We start from the raw sequence: 24,532 nt of genomic DNA on the forward strand, positions 1-24,532 counted from the left end.
TTTTTGGGACACCCTGTATAACCCTGAAGGGGCGCCACGATAATCTTGCCCGGGGCGCCAATATTGCTAAACCGACCCTGCATGTACAGCATGCGTTTTGACATCTATGTGAAGGCATGTGAAGGTAGAGCAATGTTGCATTATATTTAGCAATAAATTTAATTAGAAAAACTAACCGAATATAATATATATATCTGAACAATTACTTGTCGTTTTTATCTATATTTATATTCTTGAAAATGATATGTTTTATGCACCCAATAATCTGATAAAAACTGATATTGTTAAAGATTAAATAATTTTCTAGTTTATATATATATATATATATATATATATATATATATATATATACATATATACATATGTATATATATTATATATATACATATGTGTATATAAATACATGCATGCACCGACATATAGCTTCCGCAAACATAAAATTTCGTCAAATTGAACAACAGTTGAACAATGTTGAACAAATGAAATGAACAAATGATAAACGCTCATATAAACGATACGGTTTAATTATTACAATTACTTAGCTTCTTCGCCACGTAATAGAGAAACGTAAGGACGGATTGTTTTCGAATTGACAACATTATTCGACGACAAGGAAAATTATACAAAGTTTAATAATCAGTTTTTATGTAAATATCTTAAAAGTAACGTATTATTTTATGTGTACAGTTTTTATACAAATGATACTATTTGATAATATTTATACTAATAATAATATTTTGCTGTTACTGTTACAAAGTTAATATATCCAGATGTGTGTATTTCTAATGAATAATTATGGATTTTCAGATTTTGCTTATTGATGATAACAAAATTAGAAAAAGACATTGCATATTAACAAGTAATAATGATTAATTAATAATTATAAAAGAAAATGTACATAATATAATGTATTGAATGGGTATTATTGCTGAAATTACAGTTAACGTGCATCGATACATTTCTTGATAACAATGCCGGAATCACCACGCATTACAAGATGCTTACGGATGTTTTCAGACCTTGGACGAATTAAAAGTGTAACCGAGTTAGAGCCAAATGATTTATCAAGAAAACACAGGGAACGAAATAACAAGTCAAAGAGGTATCTTTTTTATCTAACATATCGTAGATTCTATGTATTATTTAAGTAATATAACTGATTTTGTTAGTAAGTTTTATAACTTGTTATGAAGATTGTAATATGTTTATATTGGTGTAAAATATAGTCATCTCAGCTGGCACGATCTAGAGGATGTTGTACCAAAAAACATTATGGTCTCTATGAGTAAACTACGGCAAATTGCAGCAAGAGCGCTTGGTATGTAATGATTTACAATGATAAAAAATATATTTTATTGTTACTTTGTATTGTTTTAGGTGAATATTCTCCTGAACTGTTAGACGACTTTACCATATTTACTTTGCTTTCATTAATCGATCACAAATTTTTAACTGAGGAGAAATTTAAGATTTTAAAAGGAAAAGCAGGAAATTTAACACCTGAAATTACTCATGAAATGATGACGGTAAATATGTTGTACGCAATCATTATTATCCCTGCAACATGGCTGGAAACTATATACAGTAGTATTTTTATTCTTGTCGCTTGTTTGTAACAGAAAATTGATGTTTAGCTGTTAATGTTTCGCACCTCTTTCAGTTAGCTTACATTGTAAATTTTCTTAATTCTTACAGGTGATTCTTTCGATTCAACAATCGATTAGCGAAGAAACGTTAGCATTTTTAAGGAAAGGGACAAATAACACTGAAATATTAGAAATTAACTTATTCGGTACAAAATTTGGCTATAAACCTGCAAGAGCATTGTGGCCAGACACTAAATTGCTTCATAGTATGTCTTCAGAAAATACAAACCAAACCACTAATAATTTTACAATGAAATATAAAAATAAAATTAAAGTACCATCCAAAACTGAAGTATGTATTAAATTCATTTACATCAGTATACACTTCTAACAATATTTAATTTACGATTATATTTTTGTTTCAGTTTGATAAAACAATCTACATAGACAATTTAAAATTGTTATATAGAAAGTTCTCTACGGATCTTAGTTTTGATACATTCACAAACTTGATAAGCAACAAATTGGGAAGTTCTGAAAGTCAGAACGAGTTATTAGATATTCTAGGTTGTGAAAATATAGAATTTATCCAGTATATAATACAACATCAAAGAAGTATTATGGCATTGTGTAGCGTAGCAAAAATACAAAAACAAACTAACGTAGAGAGACCTGTTATTAGCGGTCAAGTAACTGTACAGTCTGAAAAAGAAAAAACTCTATTAAAACAAATACTAAAAAAAGAAAAGAAATTAAACAAAATATCAAATAAACGAGAAGGAAAAGGAACTTTAGAAGGAAATGACTTTGACTCGTTTGATTTGCATCGAACAAAGCAGGAAGCATTAATCGAAATGAATACACCTATATTCGGGAAAGAGGTTTATTCAAGCAGAAATGCACAAGAAAAGTTTCCATTCGTGTTTGACTCCAATGTAAGTAAGTGTACAAGCAGTTTCATATCAGGAAAAAAAATCATGCTGCCCCAAAGTGTTTCAAGAAATAATACACCTATATGCGAGGAAGTTCATATACCAATACCAGAAATACAATCACTTGATGTTAATTACAAAACTGTTATGATATCCTCGCTTGATGATATCGGACAAATGGTTTTCAAAGGTGTTAAATCCTTAAATTGTATACAAAGCATAGTATTTAATGCAGCGTATCATACTAATGAAAACTTATTAATCTGTGCCCCAACTGGAGCTGGTAAAACTAACGTTGCTATGTTAACTGTAATACATCAAATAAAACAACATATTGAACACGATCTATTAATGAAAGATAAATTTAAAATAATTTATGTGGCACCAATGAAAGCTTTAGCATCGGAAATGACAAGAAACTTTGGGAAAAAACTTGAATGCCTTGGCATATCAGTTCGAGAACTGACTGGGGATATGCATTTAACCAAATCAGAGATTCAACAAACACAGATGATAGTTACTACACCAGAAAAATGGGATGTTCTTACTAGAAAAGGTACTGGAGACATTTCTCTTACAAGCATTGTAAAATTGTTAATTATTGATGAAGTACATTTGTTACACGGCGACAGAGGACCTGTGGTCGAAGCATTAGTTGCTCGAACTTTAAGACAAGTGGAGTCTTCGCAGAATATGATTAGAATTGTTGGACTTTCAGCTACTTTACCAAATTATGTAGATGTTGCAAGATTTTTAAGAGTGAATCCATATGTAGGACTCTTTTATTTCGACCATCGATTTCGTCCTGTACCACTTAGTCAAACATTTATCGGTGTAAAGGCAACAGCACCTTTACAACAGCAAAGTCACATGGATCAAGTATGTTACAATCATGTTATAGATATGGTACGTAAAGGACATCAAGTAATGGTTTTCGTGCATGCACGCAATGCTACTGTTAGGGTAGCAAAAGCACTGCAAGAGTTGGCACAACAAAATGATACATTAAGATTATTTATTCCTGAAGCTCATGCAAAATTTACAAACAGAGCTTTCGATAAATCTAATAGCCAGTATTTAATCGACTTATTTAACAGTGGATTATCGGTACACCATGCTGGTTTATTACGTTCAGTGAGAAATTTAGTTGAGAAATATTTTGCAGAAGGATTGATTAAGGTATTAGTTTGCACATCGACGCTCGCTTGGGGTGTAAACTTGCCTGCGCATGCAGTGATTATAAGAGGTACAGAAATCTATGATTCAAAAAGTAGTTCGTACGTTGATTTAGATATACTAGATGTTTTGCAAATTTTTGGACGAGCTGGTAGACCGCAATACGATAAGTCAGGTGACGCTATTATTATTACTTCCCACGACAAATTATACCACTATTTGTCATTATTAACGAATCAAATACCTATTGAGAGCAATTTCATTAAATATTTGGCTGACAATTTAAATGCTGAAATTGCATTAGGTACAATATCAAATCTACAAGAAGCTATAAAATGGCTGAGTTATACTTATTTGTTTGTTCGAATGAAATTAAATTATCAGGTGTATGGGATTCCTTATCAAGAAAAAATGGATGACCAAAATTTAGAACGTAAAAGAAAAGAATTAATCGATACTGCAGCCAAAGAATTAGATAAAGCTAAAATGATTAGATATAATATAAATACTGGAGATCTAAGTACAACAGACCTTGGACGTATCGCAAGCCATTTTTACCTTAAATACGACACTATTGAAATTTTCAATGAACTGATGAAACCAATAATGAACGAAGCAGAAATACTTGCACTGATATCTCATTCTCAAGAATTTCAACAGTTGAAAGTTAGAGATGACGAACTTAACGAGTTGGATTATTTGAAAAGGGAATATTGCAATCTTATACCACAAGGTGGTTCAGAAAATATACATGGTAAAGTGAACATTTTGTTGCAAACGTATGTATCGCGTGGTCGGATTAATGCATTTTCATTGATATCAGATCAGTCGTATATTACACAGAATGCAATACGTATATGTCGTGCGCTATTTAAAATTATGTTAAGAAGAAATAACGCGATAATGTCTGGACGCTTATTAGAAATGTCAAAAATGCTTGAGTTGCAACAATGGAGTCATATAAGTCCCGTGTGTCAGTTTTCGTGTTTACCTCCAGAAATAATTGATAAAATAAATCAGTACGACTTAACAATTGACAAGTTGTACGACATGGATGTCAAAGAAATTGGAGATATTCTGCGTAACCATAAAACAGCAGCTTTAGTGAAGAAATGTTGCGAAGAGTTACCCATGTTAGAAATGACTTACAGTTTACAACCTATTACTAGAACAGTTTTAAGAATACGTTTGCAAATATATCCCCAGTTCAGGTGGAATGATAAAATTCACGGTAAAACCTCTGAACCATTTTGGATATGGGTTGAAGATCCAGATACCAATTTCCTTTATCACCATGAATATTTCGAAATGACAAGGAAAATGGTTTACAATAACCTTGAACAAGAACTCGTAATGACTATACCATTGCAGGAACCATTGCCTGCGCAATATATAGTAAAAGCAACAAGCGATCGCTGGTTGGGTTGCGAAAGTATGGTACCTATAACATTTCATAATTTAATTTTACCTGAAATATATCCTCCTCACACTGATTTATTAAAATTACAACCGTTACCAATAAAGGCATTAAAGGAGCCAACATTTGAAAAACTCTACAAATTTACTCACTTTAATCCGATACAAACACAGATCTTTCATTGTTTATACCATACAGACAACAACGTTCTTTTAGGAGCTCCAACTGGTTCAGGAAAGACGATAGTAGCAGAAATAGCTATGTTTAGAATATTTAAAATGTACCCTACGCAGAAAGTTGTTTATATTGCGCCACTAAAAGCTTTAGTTAGGGAACGAGTAAAGGATTGGAAAATCAGATTTGAAGAACAACTGGGGAAGAAAGTAGTAGAATTAACTGGAGACGTATCACCAGATATTAAGATTATAGCTAGCTCAAACATTATTGTCACTACGCCAGAAAAATGGGATGGTATCAGTAGAAGTTGGCAAACAAGAACTTACGTAAAAAATGTTGCACTTATAATCATAGACGAGATCCATCTGTTAGGAGAAGATCGTGGTCCTGTATTGGAAGTTATTGTTTCAAGAACTAATTTTATTTCTTCTCACACTATGAAAAAGCTAAGAGTTATCGGACTCTCTACAGCATTGGCTAACGCTGTGGATTTAGCCAATTGGCTTGGCATCCAAGAAATGGGTCTATATAATTTTCGTCCATCTGTACGACCTGTACCATTAGAAATCCACATACAGGGATTCCCTGGAAAGCATTATTGTCCTCGAATGGCTACGATGAATAGACCAACTTTTCAAGCAATCAGGCAACATTCACCATCAAGCCCATCTCTTGTGTTTGTTTCATCAAGAAGGCAAACGCGATTAACTGCGTTAGATTTAATTGCTTATCTGGCAGTGGAAGATAATCCGAAACAATGGCTACATATGCCCGATGAAGAGATGGATAATATCTTAGATCATGTACGGGATTCGAATTTAAAGCTTATGCTTGCTTTTGGAATTGGTATACATCACGCTGGCCTTCAAGATAAAGATAGAAGAACCGTCGAAGAATTGTTTGTTAATAATAAAATTCAGGTACATATTTTAAGCTCATGTTTATTAATAATTTTATTCGTGACTTCATTCTGTAGTTATTTAATCATTTCTTTATCATCTCTTCTCAATTTCTACAATAATTTCTAATCTTTATTCGTGCTATTTACAAAAGTTAATTCACTTCTATCTTCTTCATCATGATCGAGAATATTACTATAACATGTATTTTATAAAAATATCGTTTAGGTGTTGATTACTACAGCTACTTTAGCTTGGGGTGTAAACTTCCCTGCTCACTTGGTAGTAATAAAAGGAACCGAATATTATGATGGTAAAACAAAACATTACGTAGACATGCCAATTACAGATGTGCTTCAAATGATGGGTCGTGCAGGCAGACCTCAGTTCGATGATTCTGGGGTTGCAGTTGTTTTAGTACACGACTTGAAAAAAAATTTTTATAAAAACTTTCTGCATCAGCCTTTTCCAGTAGAATCAAGTTTATTAGGAGTGTTACCAGACCACATAAATGCAGAAATAGTTGCTGGTACAATTAAGAATAAACAAGAATTTTTAGATTATTTAACGTGGACCTATTTCTTCAGGAGATTATTAAAAAATCCTATATATTATAATTTAAATGCTTTGGAACCTAATACGATTAATCAATACTTATCATCCTTGGTGGATAGTACAATACAAATATTAATGGATTCGCATTGTATTGAATTTGATGAGGTATACAATATTAAATTTACCTTATTAATTTTTTATTATAAAATATGGACTAAATTATATTTGAATTAAATACTACACTTATTTAAGTTTTAAAATTAATAATTATAACTTTTAGTTTCATGCCTTTTCTTTTCTTATAATGACTTAATAAATTTTGATATATTATCGATACTTATGTTAACGATACTATTAATTTTAGAGCGAACAAATATTGGTTCCGCTTTCAATGGGTAAAATAGCATCATTTTATTATTTGTCACATCAGACCATGTTAATGTTTAAACAATCATTGAAAGAATCTTTTACACTGGAGGAATGCCTACATATTCTATGCAATTCCTATGAATACAATGAATTGCCAGTAAGGCATAACGAAGACCTAGTAAACGAGTAAGTTATTAGTTATTATTATCTAGAAAAGGACAAGCTTTTCTGAGTGTATTTCAATATGTCTAATTATTCAACAGAGAATTAAGCAAAATGTCCCGTTACCCGGTAGATAACTATACATATGATTCTCCAAATACTAAAGCATTTTTATTACTCCAAGCACATTTTTCAAGACAGCAACTACCATGCGCAGATTATGTCACCGACTTAAAGTCAGTTCTCGATCAAGCAATTAGAATTATTCAAGTAGGTGAAATTATGTTACGTATATTATATATTTGTAATTGCGATAAAACACTAAACTGACATTATAATGAATAATTATTTTCAGGCAATGATAGATACCGTTGCAGAACATGGATGGTTAGAAAGTACGCTTATAATAATTCAGTTACTGCAAATGATTATTCAAGCTCGGTGGATAGATGAATACGCTATTACTACATTGCCTCATGTTCAATCGGAACACTTACAGTTATTTTCTACTTTATCAGTAGCACTTCCAATATTATGCACTAAAGTGTACAATAAATATAGTTTACTTCAATCGATACTTGGAAAAGAGTTCCAAGAAAATGAAATATATCAGGTAAATATGGCACATATAAATTATTAAATATGCACTAATGATTGTAAGTAAATTAAAATTGAATCGAGTATTATAGTAATTTTATCGATAATTTAACAGATACATCAAGTAATACGAGACATGCCATTAATTTTAATTAATCTAAGTTTGGAAGGTTATTCGTCTGATGAAACTGAGCGAAAGTCTATATCATTGCAACCCGATAGAGTTACGTGTATAGATGTACAGAAAGATCAAGACTATATATTAAATATTGGCATGAGAAGAAAAAATAAATCTAATAATTTAAAAGTACATTGTCCCATGTTCCAGAAAGGAAAGGACGAAGGCTGGTTTCTAGTTTTAGGTAGTATTTCTGAAAAAGAGTTATGGGCTTTAAAGCGAGTGAGTGGAATAAATGATCAATGGAAACATCACCAATTACAATTTACAGCACCATCGCAATTAGGTAATTTCACTTTCATTAATATTTCTATACGAAACATTTTTTAACAGACTTCGAAAAGGAGGTTACTCAATTCGACATGTATATTTTTTTTCATTTCTTTTTTACATCCTGCTATACAAAATACAAACTATATATCTTATTTCGTTCTTTTAAAGGACAAACAACACTAACGTTCTATTTAATGTCTGACTGTTACATGGGACTGGATCAACAATACGATGTACAAATAAATGTAACGTATTAACTAAATACAAGTAGCTCAAAAGATTGAATATCGAAAAGTGATATACATATATGTATTCGATTTCGTTCTATAATTTTAAGTTATGGCTACTAAATGTAAACCAAATATTTTAATACAAACTATGGTTACGTCAATTAATACTTATAGAGCTGTTTTAGTGTTCGAAGGTACTGTGATTCAAACTGTAAAAGTATTTTTCAAGCGTTTATTTTTCCCGAAGATGCATACAAATGTACATATATTTTTTCTTACATAGTATACGACTATGAAATAATATAAGTATATGGATTATTCTATATTTTCTATATAAATATAAACCTTACCAGTTTAGTATATAAAGATAGAAAAAGCAACATTCGAAGGATCAGTTTTATAATTTCATATAATTTATGAATAAAGCGTCATATTAAAAAATGTTTACTTCACTTTATTACAAAACAAATCTTCACAAAAATTTACATAAAATTTACTATAAAAATGTTTTATTGTAACATAAATATTAATAACTCGTAATGAATAAAACATTAGTAATAGCTTAAAATATTTTACATGCATTTTTTTCTCTACTGATCCTCCTTCACACTTACATGATAACATTATGACAATACAATATTGGTATTGTTCTGTTTAATTTTTTATGCTAACGAGAAATAACAAGAGATTATAGGGTAGGAAGGATTTGAGATCATTTCATTGCTTTGTTTTAAAGGGAAAAAGAATAGTTAAGTTGTACTCCATTATTTCTGTAATAATGTTCCATGTAACATTCATTGTTGCAGACCATTCATACTAGCGACATAGAAGAGATATGTTTAAAATTTATTTTTACTGTTAGGTGTAAATATGTCCCTGAGATAAATAATACAAAAATAAAGTATATATATATGTGTGTGTATATATATATATATATTTGTATTAATTTTCTTAATATTTGTCATTCTATTCACGGAAAATAAATAAATGATACTAGATTAAAAAGTTTCAAACGGTTTTATATAACGAATAACTTTATACTAGTAGTATATCTTCGAATCACAACCAATAATTCTACACAATGGACAGTATCATACTTATATTGAAATATAATTTACAAATATCGTTGTGACATAATATTTTATGAAAAAATATTACCTCCCTCGTCATTCTCTCAACTAAATGCATTGAAAAATTGAAATTAATAACATTAATAATAAATACATTTTTTTAATTTTTAACAATTGTTTACATCGATGTAATAAAACTGTAAAGCATTAATTTATCAGTAATCTCTTCTTGATCGATAGACTGAATTTCTGCTTTCTTGGTACGATGAATAACGTAGCCTTATTTTATGCTATTACTTGTAGTAATAATCAAAGCAAAGAAATACTTAAGCTCCTCCACAATTAATATCTGGAAGTACTGATTATTTCTTGTAAGTAATAAACCGAAATACCTTTAAACAAAACAATTTTATGACAATATATTTCTACATACGATGTTTATTGCACGAATTAATGTATTTCTTCTCAGATAACCAAGGAAATTTCACATAAGATAATTACTTGTTACTAGATCTTCGTGTTATTATTTTTTGTAGACATAAAAAAGACACTTGCGAGAATCTCGATTCATGTGTTTGATGGTTGATAGGTCATTACTGTCATTTCTTTTTTAGTACTTTCTCTTGTGTGAATTTTTCAACTGACAGTAACAATATCGAAGTTGTATATTTTATCACTCAAGAACCAAGGAAGCACTAGCATAACTAACAGAACTGTCATTCATGTTATTGCATTGATTACTTTGAGCATATTTAAGAAACTTCAAGTTCATTCTTTGGCCATTGGTATTTCCTTTTAAACTATGAATTGCCTGTTAACATACCGATCATAATTTCAAGATTATATGATCAACGATGAAATTATTTCTTACAATTAGAAAATTACATTTGTCAAACAAATAATTTATTCGAACGAATGAAAATGATTACCTGTAATAAAACACTGATAGGATGTCGGCCACATATAGTATTACCATATTTTTTAAGGTAACCAGTAAACACTGTGGGATTTAAAGTTTCTATAATGTCCATACCCTAAACAAATTTATAAAAATGCAGATAAATATGCAGATTTACAAAACATGATCAATACATGTAAAAATGTAGAAACATAAGTATTGAAATAGTAATTAGAATTATACACTCTGCAACAATATTGAAGGATTACTTTATTATCACCTGATAAATAACAAATTTCAAAGTTCTGTAATTTTGTGAAAAATAGCTATGTAAAGATATGAAGAGAAGAATTTTGAAGTTTGAAGTATTTGGGTTTCAAATCCTATCGGTTGATTTTCATGATGATGACATAAAATCGTTAAAAATTCTTCGATTGTGAGGTCATGTGCAAGGTTTAAAAACTTTTTTACTTAACTTTGATTGATTCAAGATTAAAAGTCCCTTATAATGGGATTACAATTTTTTTCAGAGAATTACAGTAATTTGAAACGAACACTTCATTTTATCAGGAGAAAATTGTACTTTGAATTGAAAAGCTAACAAATAAATTTGACTTTCTATTTATATGTTATATAAACTGTATGTTTATATTTCACCTACCATTTTATCAAGATTCTGAATAGATCTATGAATAGCACCACACGATGTATCATAATAAGTATAACGAAACCGTTGTCCCCAGTGACAAAAATCCGAGGAAATAACAAATAATGTTTGTGGATCAGCCATATATGGTGCCAACAATCTTCCATAAAGTGCTTCTCTTTCTGGACTTAACGATCCAACCAATATAGGAATAATAGTAAAAGAATCTTTAAACCTGTATCGTTATTAAATAGAAGTTTACTATATATGAATTATTTCAGACAAATTTATATGCATAATACATATCGCACGATTAAATTCTAACATAACGAGCACGAGTAGCATACCCTTCCATGACCTTTGCTATAAATGGCAATTGCATTTCAATGCTATGTTCTTCTTCGTCTGTATTTAAATCCATCCATTCAAAATGCCTAGTTTCTTCGAGTTCTCTGCATACTATCACATGAACAGAAACCTATATTTGAACTAATCTTTGATAGTAATTCATACTTTGATTAACACGTAAACTGCCAAGTACGAGTTAACTCATAGCTGACGATCTGTCACTGGATGCCACCTACGAGTAAATAATGGATAATAGACATTTGAGAAAAAGAATAAGAACCAGTATGCATGAGAGTACTGAATATTTACTCATAAAAAAAAAAATAAAATAAACAACAACTTATCTCGCAGCTGGCGCCTGTGCAAAGAGTGGCGTCAGGAATAATTTGGTCTAACAGCACTATGGCAATCAACGTGTTAATAAAGGAAAGTTCCGAGATGTACAACTTCAATTTTGATATGCATCTACAGAATAGTAATATACAGATCCTTGTTGCTATATATAAATATTCGGTGTAGACACTGGATAATTTTAGATATAGAAAATTGAAGAAATATACCTTGAGATATATATATGTATATATTATGCATGTAAATCTCTGAATGAAGATGCTGTGACATAACCAGTAGAAGAAGATAACTGATACGTTTGAGATTGAAAAATCAAATTAACGTAGAACCAGAACTATACTAGACATGTTATAACGTATGAAAAATAAAATAAATTAGAAAGATTCGGTAAATGAAATGTAACCACTGGCTTATACAAATTGTGAGACTGAAATTTTCAAGTTGTATCGTATGTAACTTACATACTTGTACTTCTAAAATTATTATTTCTTTTAATATTTTACACATAGTAAAAAGGATCCGTATTTGTTACAATTCTACATAAGCATGTTAATATCAGTGACAAACATTTCTGATCCTTCCATTTTGTTATATATTAAATATTAAGGAGATTTCAATAAGATTTTGGTTTAATAGTTTGCGTTGTGCAATTTATACCTTGTTGATCAATATGTAGATCATACAGCGGCGTTTGATAAATTGAAGCAGAAGAAAGAGCACAGCCTGATAATCTCACGTGATGTGAAGGGCCCAGAATAAATATCCTACGCCTATATAATAGTACATCGCTATTTTAATATTTTACTTATAACAAATGTAGTATATATAAAAATAGTAATTTTAAAAAGCATATACAGAGTGTTAAAAAAAAAGCTGTTCAATATTTATATGGTATATAAGATGCACTGTACTGAGTAAGAAAGCTTTAGTAAACATAGGTCGAAAGGTCAATCGTTTCTGAGATATAAACATTTATGAACACTTTGATTCAATAAATTTATAAAAATTAGAACAATAGTTATGCGAGACATGTGATATTCACGTGAAAACTGTACAGGATTACAGTGGCAAATAATAGTAAGTAAATTAAAAATCTTAAAAACTTGAAAATTATCATTTTTTTATGAATTTAAAGTAATGAATAAAATTTAATATAGCTAACAAAATTGTTCAATTCCAAATTTGCAGGGAAACTAATTTATAAATTGTTAATTATTATAGATTTAAATAAATAATGTATCTTATTTTTCAGTCAAAACTATTACTTTACTACGAAGTTCAGATCCATAATGTTAAACAGAAATGAAAATATAGTAATGCAACTTGTGAATGCTATGCTCACGCTACATGTAACTTCTAATTCTAATCTTCTTTATATCTAGTATCATTTAATTCCTTTTAATGAATTTTAAATCAGACTTTAATGTATATTAATGTATACTAAGATTCTATTGAGTTATACGAAGAAAAGTACATTTTGTACGATATAATTAATGAAACCTTTAACTTTTGAACCTGACTAAAGGTTTTCAAATTATAACAAATTTAGAATAAAATCAATAGCATAACAAAGTAATGGAAATTTATAAGACAATAATCAGAACAAAATATTGAAAGGTTTATCAGCAAAAAGTTCTGTTACTTATGTTACACAGAATTTACATATTCTCATCTAACTCACTGTAAAACTTAATATATCAGAATCATATTACACTTAATATCTACATAATAAAACATGCTTTAAATAAGAACTTTAGATATATCAAACGTAATATTATATTTAAATGGAGTAAGGTTTCATTGTTGTCAACAAATTTTAAGTAAATAATTGATAAATATTTAATTTGATAACTTACACAACAACTGGACTAATCTGGCGATACGCAAAACCAGCACATGCTCCACAATAGCTGTAACCTGCATGTCTGTGAAATTTGTTTGTATTTCAGTAAAGATTTGTTAACTAAATAAAAAATGATTTAATTTACTATAATTACTGACGGGGCAATAATTGCCCTGGCAGGTCCATGCGATAAGTCTGCCGCACCTAACCAACCTTCTAATTGCTTATTCAGCTCCGAACCTATACAAAATATTTAAAGTATTTATTGTTGCTGAATACATCAAAAATTGAGGTTGTTAATAAGTCATTATCAAACAGATTAATAAAGGTATTTGCATTATTCTAAAATTTCGGAAAAATTAAAAAAAAGAAACATATCTATAGCAAGTAAAATAACATAACTCGTACATGTATACCATATAATATAAATCTTTTCTAATAATTTATAAAACGACTCGAATATCTTAATGTATATTAAATTTAATGTGTTTATTTGGAACATTTGACGCAAACAAATTAAGTAATTAGATGAACAAACAGATTAACAAATAAAACAAATACTGAGGCTTTGTGCAATGCAACTGGAATACATACATACTTTAACTAAAGTACAATATAAAAAAAGTAATAAAATAGAGGGAAAAATTCAGAATAATTATTAAAACTAAATGTCAATTATTAATATTAAAGGTTAGTTTAAATAACTATATCCTAATGCATGACTGTACAAGTATATTGAATGTTAGGCTTATCATATATTGAAATCACGATTATTCTTCATTAATAGACTTGGACACTAGAGAGTATAAGTTACTTGGTAACTTTACAAGAAGCAATTGGAAAGTAACAAATAATAATAGTCATATTGTAAATAAACAACATAAAAATGTGACATAAATTAAAAATATGTTTTAAATATTGCTTACCAGAGCCTGCGTACCAACTACCAGCATGGGTTGCTCTTCTAATTAATGCCATTTTTCACTTTCTTACACTAATTTTTATTTCGTCCACTCACTTCTCTCGGTAAACCAGTCTTTGGCTTATCGATATTTTTATAAATAACTTACATAGAGCGTTCTTATTAAATCCTATTTAAATACAAAATGTTTATAAAATTCTATCACAAATCTTTATATTTAACCATGAACCATGCACTTCCAATACCGTCGAATGATACATTTATAGGTGTATCACATCCCCAAAAATATAAATTTCTGTATGCAAATAAAAACAAAAATGAGAAACCTACATTCAACCAAACTATAGGGTGTTCCAAAAATGTTGTAACACCTTGAAAGGGGTGGTCCGGGAGGTGATTTGAAACAACTTTTTCCTTAGCGAAAATGTTGTCCGAAGCTTCGTTGAAAAGATATTAACAGAAAACCCCGACCAGTCAGAGCACGAGTATGCCGTTGGAGCGGCCGCGCTCTGATTGGTCGGGGTAGCGTAGGCTACGCGCTCTGATTGGTCGGGGTACAGTAAGCTACGCGCTCTGATTGGTCAGTCTTTTTCGTTAATATCTCCTCAACGAAGCCTCAGACAACATTTTCGCTAAGGAAAAAGTTGTTTCAAATCACCTCCCGAATCACCTCTCCCAACTAGTGATTGGCAAAACCCTAGGCTTCGAATAAATCTAAAGCGTGCCGATATATTTCTCTCGTTTCCTCTTTTGAAAATTTTCCAAAGAAGGAAAAGAGACAACACATCGGCAAACTTCAGATTTATTCAAAACCTAGGGTTTTGCCCATCTCTGCGTTCCAAGGTGTTACAACATTTTTGGGACACCCTGTAGAGACAGTGAACAACAAATCCAATAGTCAAGTGCAAGGTTAAAAGTTGTTCACTTATTAAATCATACTATAAAATATCGGACTAATTTACATACCATAATTATTTAATTAATATTTCAAACAATTACAAACACCAATTTAAATTTCTTATCTATACGACATTATTGTTTAGTGTGTTTCAGTATTCAATTTGAATACATCGTAGAAATGGTTAAAATGGAAGAAATTCGTGTCTAGTGTTGTTTAAGTTTGTCAAACTGAATGACAAAACAGAAGTCTATTTGTTAAAAGTATTGTAGTGTGCATAAAAGTTTAATTGTTCGTAACGGTTTACGTAAAAAACATTTCCACACAAAATACTAAATACCTCAAACAACTTTTTCTTATCACATTTCATTTCAAGTCAACATCGACGTTTTTGTGTTTTTTTTTTTAGACTCATTTACTTTGTTTATTATGAATTTAATGAATTCTTTTGTGCAGTAATATAACGACGGATTCGATAATATAGGTAATCAAATTTGGCCCATTTTTCCTTCAATATTTTGATTACGTACATATTATAACCTTTGCTTTCTTTGTGCTTCTTACTGATTTCTATCATTACAATGTCAAAATCACCGACTATTGGTTCGATGCTTTTTCATAAATCTTATATCTTCTTTTGCAATCTAAGAGTGATCATAATATTAAAACACCGATAAAAATAACAAGGAACGATCTTTGAGTAACCATTTTCATTTATTAATATATCATACTTCAATCAGTGATTATAGTAACAAGCTGTTGCTGTTTGCAACTAGTCTGTTACCCTATTGATTTTCATGATTACGGGTTTATGTAGAAATATGAAAATATTCCAGAATAATATTCAGGTTGGTTTATAAGTATTTATAAGATACATATGTGTTAGCAACTATAAGTTCTAAGGCATCAGACTTTAACAAATATTATGCGACGCAAACATTGTGTTATTTAAAGTTGTTGCGAGTACGTATGTTTTCTCAGTTTGTACATTACCAGGTACATACAGTTTTATTTTCTATAAAACCGTTTTTTGTAAATTCAACGATTCATTCAAGAAACTTAGAAAGCTATTCGATACGTAATCAAAAACTGATGCTATATCAATTTCTTTTATATTATAACAAAATAGAACAAAATAATGTCTTCATGAAAATGAATCGTTTGCCTGTTGATAGGTCTATTCTTGTTTCCCGTCTTCGATTTTGATATGACCATTACTGCAGCATTACGATAAAGAGGTAATGCTTAAGGAAATACAATTGAAATTTAAAGAAAAAATGCTTTATGGAATGGCTAGTAACGAAGTATTTGTATTATAAAATTTTTGTTTTTGCCTGGTTGTTACAGGTTGCTACTAGGAGTTATTGTCATGGATTTTCTTCGCTTCCATGAGATTGAACAACTTACAAGTGGCACAATAGAAAACAAGTGATTGTGGTAATTGACATAAAAGTGCATTGGTGTGCCCCAGCAGGTACTTTGTAGTGGAGCCACCAGGCTATGGCCAACCTGAACTTTGAGCAGCCACCACGCAGTATTGCGAACGCAAGCCTTACATCGCGCGCGGGTGGTGGGGGGGGCTTAAATTCGTCGACCCTGACGGGTCATGTCACACCTACCTCGGGCATGTTCTCAGGCTCGTCTACAAGCACATCAAGTTCAGCCAATTCTGCGGTAGTAGTTACTAACGTTTACCCTGGAGCATCTGGAACCGGAGGTGGACAAACTAATCATCAACCTCAGCAGCAACAGCTCTCTCCTATGGGCAGCAGAGGACTGTTCGGACAAAGAGCTTTTACAGATAGACGTACAATGCCAGCTCTTGGGTTAGTGTTCTTGCTTTGGGTAGTTATAACGATCTTCTTCGTATTTGTAATATTGCTTGTGATAATACAATATATTTTGTTACATGCTTGTTGTATGGTGATATTTCATATGAAAAAATGAAAAGTTCATACACATTTATAGAACCTCGAATCCAATGGGTAGCATGGGCACTTTTGGAATACCGCAAAGTCGTAATTACGGATCTCAAGGACAGATTAATAATTTTCACTCTGTTTTTGGCAGTGGAGGAGGTGGAGATACAAGTACTCCTCCATTGTTGGATCTATCTGAGTTTCCTTCATTAACAAACAGGGGACAGGGTGATTCTATGCCGCAACCTAGTCCTATGCCAGGAAAACAACCTTACGGTTCGTATTGACAGTAATTTTAGTGTTAAAGAAGATATGCACTTATGTTGTAGGCAGGGAGTCATGTATGAAATTGGAACTAAAATACTTATTCATTGATTTTTATTTCGAGATGACCAAAATTCTGACTGTAATACTCTAGGGAAATGGTATTTCAGTCACAGATCTGTAACTATAGTTTAGCAATAAGTGTATCAAAATACAAACTGTCGTATGATATTTTGATAACCAAAATTATCTTTTTAAACAGCATTTCATTTTTAATTTTAAATCTGTAACTGTATGGACTTCTAATATTATTATTAATTTCATTTATGAAATTTACTACCTGTATTGAAACTTCAGTAATAACTTTGAATCTAGCTATATATATGTAACTAAGTCTTACATTGAATTTCGATCGACACTATAACATTTTTTAATGAATTTTGGCCAAGATTTGTAACTAATTGAAAATCTCATGAATTTCCAATTAAGAGAATCATTACTTAATTGTTCCAATTTCGACTTCCTGGTCATAAGTAAAAATTATTAGTTAAATATAATGTATGTATGTTACTATTTACCCTAAAATTCAAAGTTACGATGAATATGATTGTTACATACATTATATAAATTATAGTTGGAATGGTAAAACAACCGACGTCTGAATCAAGTGAATTTACTATGAGTTCTGAAGATTTCCCAGCATTGCCAGGAACTCAAAATAGAGAAGGGCCATCACCAGGTGGAAGTGTATCTGGAGACAAGAGTATACCTGTTGGACTCGGTCCTGAAATTGGACAAGATGTTCTGCAGGCGAACAGAGCACCTGGATCTGAAAAGTCCCAATCATCTAAAAGAGGCATACAAACATCTCCCGATGGTATTGAAACTACTTTATCACGTTAATTGTCGCGTCACCCACGTATGAGTGATAGTGTTTTTCACTGAAGAACTAAAAGAATTAATTCTGCAAAACAATGTGTCAAAAAAAACTAAATTTGAATGAAATTACTATGTAGTTTCCAATAGTCTATAAACAAAATTTAATCCCAATAGACATTTTTAAAAGTATTGGGCTGGTAGTCAATTTTATTAACCAGTATTATTAACCAGTTGAATATATATATAATTTATTGTACGATAGTTTTGGTTCGTTATAATACATTTGAGAATTCTCTGCGAATGATTTATACTTATCAATTTTATTATTACGTTTTGTAGGCAAAGTAACCAATATACCAGCAAGTATGGTTAAGGATCAGTTCGGAATGGTTGGACTTTTAACGTTTATTAGGGCAGCTGAAACAGATCCAAATCTAGTATCTCTGGCACTAGGCCAAGATTTAACTGCGTTAGGATTAAATCTTAATTCGCCAGAAAATTTATATCAAAATTTTGGTGGACCTTGGGCTGAAACACCGTGTCGACCTCAAGACATTGATTTCCACGTGCCGCCAGAATACCTTATTAATGCCGCTATCAGGTACCTTATTTTTTGTATTGCAAATGACTATCGATAACGCAAGAAGTATCGCTATGGTAATTAAACTTTGTTTGTGTTACGTTAATTCTGTTCTAGAGATAAACTAGCACCAGTTAAGCTAAATCGGTACAAGGATGATCTACTATTTTATATGTTTTATACAAATGTTGGAGATGTGCTGCAATTAGCAGCGGCAGCGGAGTTGTAAGTAACGATTGAACCTAAGTATTTCACTATTTATTGATAGAATTAATGTTATACTTGTTCGTTCAATTCTAAAGGTACAGTAGAGAATGGCGATATCATATGGAAGAAAAGGTATGGATAACGCAAGCGCCAGGATTAGGACTTGTAGAAAAAACTTCAACATATGAACGTGGTACTTATTATTATTTTGATGCGCAAAGTTGGAGAAAAGTAGCAAAGGAATTTCATTTGGATTATACAAAACTAGAAAGTAGACCTCATCTTCCCACAAACTTTCACCAAACCCAGCCTTGACTACAGGTACCTATAAAAGAATAATTAATTCTTACATCACTGCTATCGTAAGAAACGAACATCGAATAACGATACGAAATCTATATTTATTCCAGATCTGCTTGCAGACGATTGTGCTGTCTTTAAGCTGGACAGGAAACAGCTATTGTATAAATGAACAAATTTAATAATCTTTAATAAAAACATAAAATTTGAAGAGTAACAAAAACGAAGTTCTTTAATTAATTGCTCATAGCTAGAAATGGGAACGAGCCTGATGTATTTACACTGGTTGACATTAAATTTTTCATGACGTCAAAAATGCTCAAACATTGCTAGCAAATAAGTCTATTCGTCGTCGACTGCTACGCGAAATGCAGGGATGACACTCGTAACAACAATTTTAGTTTATGTTGCATCTGTCATTTTTGACCGAGCAATGTTTCATCAAGATGCGCAAATCAGGATAGATATCAAGAAAACAGTGTAGATTAATGCTAGAGAAATTACAAGGATTAACATTTTTTACAATGGAATAACTTAAGGACGACAAAAATGTTTGTTAATTTCCTCTTTATTTTTACTCGTATTAACTATTGCATTAATTATAAGACAATGATACTTTTAATTTGCACTCGTGCACTCGTTAATTTAAACAAATCTTCCTTTAATCTTACCAGTAGAATGTATATATAGGCGTAAAAATGGAAAGAGGAGCCATTGCATAACGTGCAACATTTTTCTTGCACAGAAATAATGTATGCAGCATAAACCAAAGTCTTTGAATAGTGCACTATGTAGCAGCAGTCAACGACGAATAGTCTTCCGTATACCTACCTTGCGTGTACAAGGCGTGAAGAATAAAGCTCGCTTCTCTGATGGTGATGCTCGTGCAATTGTGACGTCACGATATGTTTTGTATCACCTAGTGAGCATGATATTAATATTTGACAGAATTTATGTAAATGATTTTCGTATATGACATCGCAGATTTGAAATGTATAGATACTTATAATATAAAATGAAATACTTTCTGATGATATCACCGTTTATGGAAGTGTTTAGAATCATTGTAATGTACATAATAAATATGGTAAAAGCTGCAAGTGTAAATGAAATTCGAGCAATTAAGTAACTCAGAATTTAGTGGTTCCGTAAATTCTGTATCTATGCAGACCATTTTTTGCTTAGCAATTTATAGTAAATATTTTTGTTTTCAATGGATCAACCACGATATAGACAATACATCAACATGAATAATTTGTTTGTTCATTTTAGACTGTCAGATTTTGATATTTAATCGTGCTTCACTTACTATCATCAATCCAATAACTCGTAAGTAATGAATTGGTACATAATTATTCGCCGTTTTTTTTTAAATTTTATTATGAAAAAAGAAACATAAAAATTCAACAGAAACAAGTTTAGTTGTTTATTCTGGAGCGTATTCATCATCTACTTCAATTACTGCTTTCCATTTGCTTGGCAGACAGTCTATTCCACGCTCTAGAATAAACAATTAAACATGTTTCTGTTAAATTTGTATGTTTCTTTCTTCATAATAAAATAAAAAAAGAAACTACGAATAATTATGCACCAACCCAATATTTATTACGCTAAATTTATTAAAACTTTCAAATAATGAAAGGTTTAATTCCAGTTGAAATTAGAAACTATAGAATTGTTTAAAAGAACTATCTATATATTATATAATCTTACCCACATATATTTCTCGCAAATGCCATTTTCTTCATATTATTTTAAGTTTTATTCCATAACTTTTCTTGTTGCATAGCAAGATTAATTACACCTTCAGATGCATTTATAAAATAATTCTCAATATAATTTTGACTATTCTTTTCGCATTCGTTTAAGTAGTATCTGTCGATAAACAAAAGTATATTATCAGATAAATCATTAATTATTTCACACTTAATTAAATTAATGATCGAATTACCTATAATTTATCATAATGCTACAACTATTTGCAACACCGCGCGGCGAAGGATCAGCCAACCAATTTATTCTCCACATAACTGCTCCATTACGAAGATGAAAATTCGCTACAGAAAACAAAAAAAAATATTTCGTTGAAATTCGCGAATAAACATATATATATGACAATTCGAATTAATTTTATATAATTAACATACCAACATTATTTAAGGCATAATTCCGTCTTTTTTCTTTATACAAATACCATGCACATGCTCGAATTAATGGCTCTCTTAAAATTTCGCATAATTCTTTATCATTGGTCCACAGTGAATTATTAAGTATCTTTCTTACGTTAAGTGCAACATTTTCTTCTTTTAAAAGATCTTGTATAGACCTGCATTCTTCACCCGTAAAGATACAATTCACATCTAGAAAAAAAGTATTTAATACGCGCATATAATATTTTTCTTTACTTTGTGCGAACAAATTAAAATTACCTTGTTTTAATTTTTCAAGGAGCCAACTTTTAAAATTCGGTATCGGTGATAAAGTAGATAATTCATGTATCATAGGAAATTCGGATATCACTTCGTTTGCTACTTCTTTTATCAAGTAATTACCAAGTTCAATTCCCTAAAAAAAAAATGTTTTCTTTTTTCTCCTCATCGATGTCTTATGAAAATATTTTTACTAAAATTATTTGATATTCTTATGGTTTATTTACTTTTAATCCTTTCTGTGTAGAAGCTATGGAATAAAATAATGCTGTTTTTATTTTAGATTTGTCTTCTTCCAGGAATGTTATTTCTTTTCTTACGCTACCAAGGATTCTGGTCTTTGCTTCTTCGATCCCTTTTACACTGTCTTTAAATTGATATTTCGGTATAATTTATTTTATTTATAGAATATCGGTCTTCGATATATGTGCATACCTGGTATTACATCGCATAACGCTGTATGTAACACGACAAGTGGTTCCCTTGGCATAGATGGATGAGTAAAAACATAGCATCTCCTGTAAGGTCCAACCCTTTGTTTTAAATCCAGCCAATTCTTTATAGGATGTATCGCTTCATAATCTGAAATCTTAACATTCTTAGATAGTTATCAACATTGTAGTTTATTAATTAATCGCAACAAATGTGTACCTTTTGTAACATGTCGCATGCACTTTGCCAAGTTATTCTCTCTAAATGTAAAAAACCTACTGAAAACCAGAGTAATAATAAATCTCGTAATGTAACATTTAACTGTTGTATTAAAACATTTTCATCGCTTTCTTTGGTTTCCAACATTAACTCCTACCAAAAATATTAATATAAAAACAGATAAGACAAAATACTTCTTATTATTAAAAATGTATATAAAACTCAATTTATCAATTTTTGACAAGTACGCATAATTAGAAATCAATTTGTTCGTATTACTTAAAAAAGCATATCTAGGAAATATTAATTGACTATGCTTTTGAATATATTTTCAAAATAATCAATAATTTAAATTTTAATCATATGAGATATTAAAGTTTTAAATTGAATTAATTATATTAGTTAAAGAAATGTTGATTTCTTTGGAATATTTACCAAAATATCTGTTCTTAAATCAACAAGAAATTTTACACCACTTTCAAGTCTTCCAATAACAAGAAACAGCCATTGATAATCTGGTATGAGAATGTTTTTTAAGCTTTGTTCGTAAGAAACCATTCGTCTTTTATTGTCAGGCTAAAATAAAAATACTTATTTTCTTATATTCTTTGAAAAGGTGGTATAAAACCAAATATACAAACCTCTGTACAGACTAACTTCTTTGCTATATTGCATATGTTATCATGCTGAACAGCATACTTGGCTGCTAATAAGTTTAAAAGCTGTTGTCTGTCCTCTTTTTGGCTTTTGTAATATCCAATGCATAAACTACGAGCTTTGTTCTGAAAAAAATTAATGTTATCACATTGTAGTTATTAAATTAAGATTTTAAAAAGTTTGTATAAGTGGAGATTAAATTTGAATGTACAGAAATAAATGATTCATATGTTAGTTACTTTCTTTCAAACTAACAGGTAATGCTGTATTCAAATATATTAGAAATAGAACAAAGTAAAGTATTTTATTATAAAGACATTTGTTTATAGAAGAAAATAAATTATTCAGACTATATTCATTTTTATTACATGTTTGTAATGAGAAATTAAAATAGTATTGTTTTAAACATAATACTAACCTCGATGATCCAATTACTGACATTAGTATTTCGAAATTTGAAAACTTCGTTCAATTGTTCTTCGAGAAATGTCACATTTTTACAAAACGTCGATGCCCTTCGACTACACCAAAATTTAAAATCCTTTACATTGCACATTGAAAGAAATTTGTCATTGCGAGTAAATTCTAAAATTCTCAAATGAATATTCGTGGATATCATGTTTGATATTGTTAAATTTGATAATGGATAAGTATAATTTTGAAGTATAATTGATATCTATTTTATCTATTCGATTTAAGGTTACATCAAATGATAAATATTTCTCATTTGATTTACATGTTTGATCAAACAATACATAATGATCTGTATGAATCAATGAAAAGTTTAATTGGTTTAAATCTTTCAAAATTTCTGGATGAATCGATGACATGGTATGACACGAATTCATGCCTCGTAGAAGGAAATTCATCATTTTCCTTCGCGGCAAACGTTTTGATTGGTAACTGTTGGTAACATGTCTAGTAACTTTATGTCACTAGATATATTCACTACATTATATAGGGTGTCCCAAAAATGTTGGGGGTCCTTGAAAGGAGTGGATCGCGGGGTGCTTTGAAACAACTTTTTCCTTAGCGAAAATGTTGTCCGAAGCTTCGTTAAGAAGATATTAACAGAAAACACTGACCAATCAGAGTGCGTAGCCTACCCTATCGCGGGCG

At 30.5% G+C, this 24,532-nt stretch overlaps 4 protein-coding genes across 11 annotated transcripts; 2 read left to right on the top strand and 2 right to left on the bottom strand.

Moving 5' to 3' along the window:
• Positions 1-406: 406 nt before the first annotated feature.
• Positions 407-8,833, top strand: LOC128885658 (activating signal cointegrator 1 complex subunit 3). Its single transcript, XM_054139812.1, has 12 exons — positions 407-567; positions 932-1,102; positions 1,227-1,318; positions 1,378-1,526; positions 1,696-1,938; positions 2,012-6,208; positions 6,416-6,907; positions 7,107-7,297; positions 7,375-7,543; positions 7,629-7,886; positions 7,986-8,334; positions 8,490-8,833. The coding sequence occupies exons 2-12, from the start codon at positions 972-974 to the stop codon at positions 8,576-8,578; spliced, it is 6,360 nt and encodes a 2,119-aa protein (XP_053995787.1). The 5' UTR covers positions 407-567; positions 932-971; the 3' UTR covers positions 8,579-8,833.
• A 151-nt stretch (positions 8,834-8,984) lies between these two features.
• LOC128885680 (protein MEMO1) lies at positions 8,985-15,072 on the bottom strand. The gene is made up of 8 exons (XM_054139864.1): positions 14,634-15,072; positions 13,866-13,947; positions 13,721-13,789; positions 12,522-12,634; positions 11,513-11,624; positions 11,181-11,400; positions 10,551-10,655; positions 8,985-10,432 (listed from the first exon to the last, which is right to left on the bottom strand). The coding sequence occupies exons 1-8, from the start codon at positions 14,683-14,685 to the stop codon at positions 10,295-10,297; spliced, it is 891 nt and encodes a 296-aa protein (XP_053995839.1). The 5' UTR covers positions 14,686-15,072; the 3' UTR covers positions 8,985-10,294.
• A 624-nt stretch (positions 15,073-15,696) lies between these two features.
• LOC128885668 (CCR4-NOT transcription complex subunit 2) lies at positions 15,697-19,899 on the top strand. Of its 4 annotated transcripts, none has more exons than XM_054139838.1 (10): positions 15,697-16,011; positions 16,345-16,375; positions 16,703-16,765; positions 16,875-17,353; positions 17,496-17,722; positions 18,345-18,587; positions 18,929-19,190; positions 19,287-19,394; positions 19,472-19,697; positions 19,787-19,899. In XM_054139838.1, exons 4-9 carry the CDS (start codon positions 17,028-17,030, stop codon positions 19,689-19,691), a joined length of 1,386 nt encoding a protein of 461 aa, XP_053995813.1. In that variant the 5' UTR covers positions 15,697-16,011; positions 16,345-16,375; positions 16,703-16,765; positions 16,875-17,027; the 3' UTR covers positions 19,692-19,697; positions 19,787-19,899. The 4 variants fall into 4 exon arrangements, with proteins under 4 accessions (XP_053995813.1, XP_053995812.1, XP_053995815.1 ...); XM_054139839.1 differs by having other exon boundaries at positions 15,777-15,818; XM_054139837.1 differs by lacking the exon at positions 16,345-16,375.
• Positions 19,562-24,275, bottom strand: LOC128885667 (malonyl-CoA decarboxylase, mitochondrial-like). Of its 5 annotated transcripts, XR_008459641.1 has the most exons (13): positions 23,832-24,275; positions 23,398-23,538; positions 23,192-23,332; positions 22,757-22,909; positions 22,541-22,694; positions 22,431-22,472; positions 22,333-22,355; positions 22,106-22,241; positions 21,824-22,036; positions 21,628-21,733; positions 21,390-21,551; positions 20,508-20,595; positions 19,562-19,701 (listed from the first exon to the last, which is right to left on the bottom strand). XR_008459641.1 is itself a non-coding variant. In XM_054139836.1 (11 exons), the coding sequence occupies exons 1-10, from the start codon at positions 24,030-24,032 to the stop codon at positions 21,431-21,433; spliced, it is 1,506 nt and encodes a 501-aa protein (XP_053995811.1). In that variant the 5' UTR covers positions 24,033-24,272; the 3' UTR covers positions 19,562-19,701; positions 21,394-21,430. The 5 variants fall into 5 exon arrangements, 2 of the variants coding, with proteins under 2 accessions (XP_053995811.1, XP_053995810.1); XR_008459640.1 differs by having other exon boundaries at positions 21,394-21,551; positions 22,333-22,472; positions 23,832-24,272; XR_008459639.1 differs by having other exon boundaries at positions 22,333-22,472; positions 23,832-24,271.
• Positions 24,276-24,532: the final 257 nt, after the last annotated feature.

This window comes from Hylaeus anthracinus, unplaced genomic scaffold, assembly GCF_026225885.1.
Source record: "Hylaeus anthracinus isolate JK02 unplaced genomic scaffold, UHH_iyHylAnth1.0_haploid 11981, whole genome shotgun sequence".
NCBI classification, from domain to species: Eukaryota; Metazoa; Arthropoda; class Insecta; order Hymenoptera; family Colletidae; genus Hylaeus; species Hylaeus anthracinus.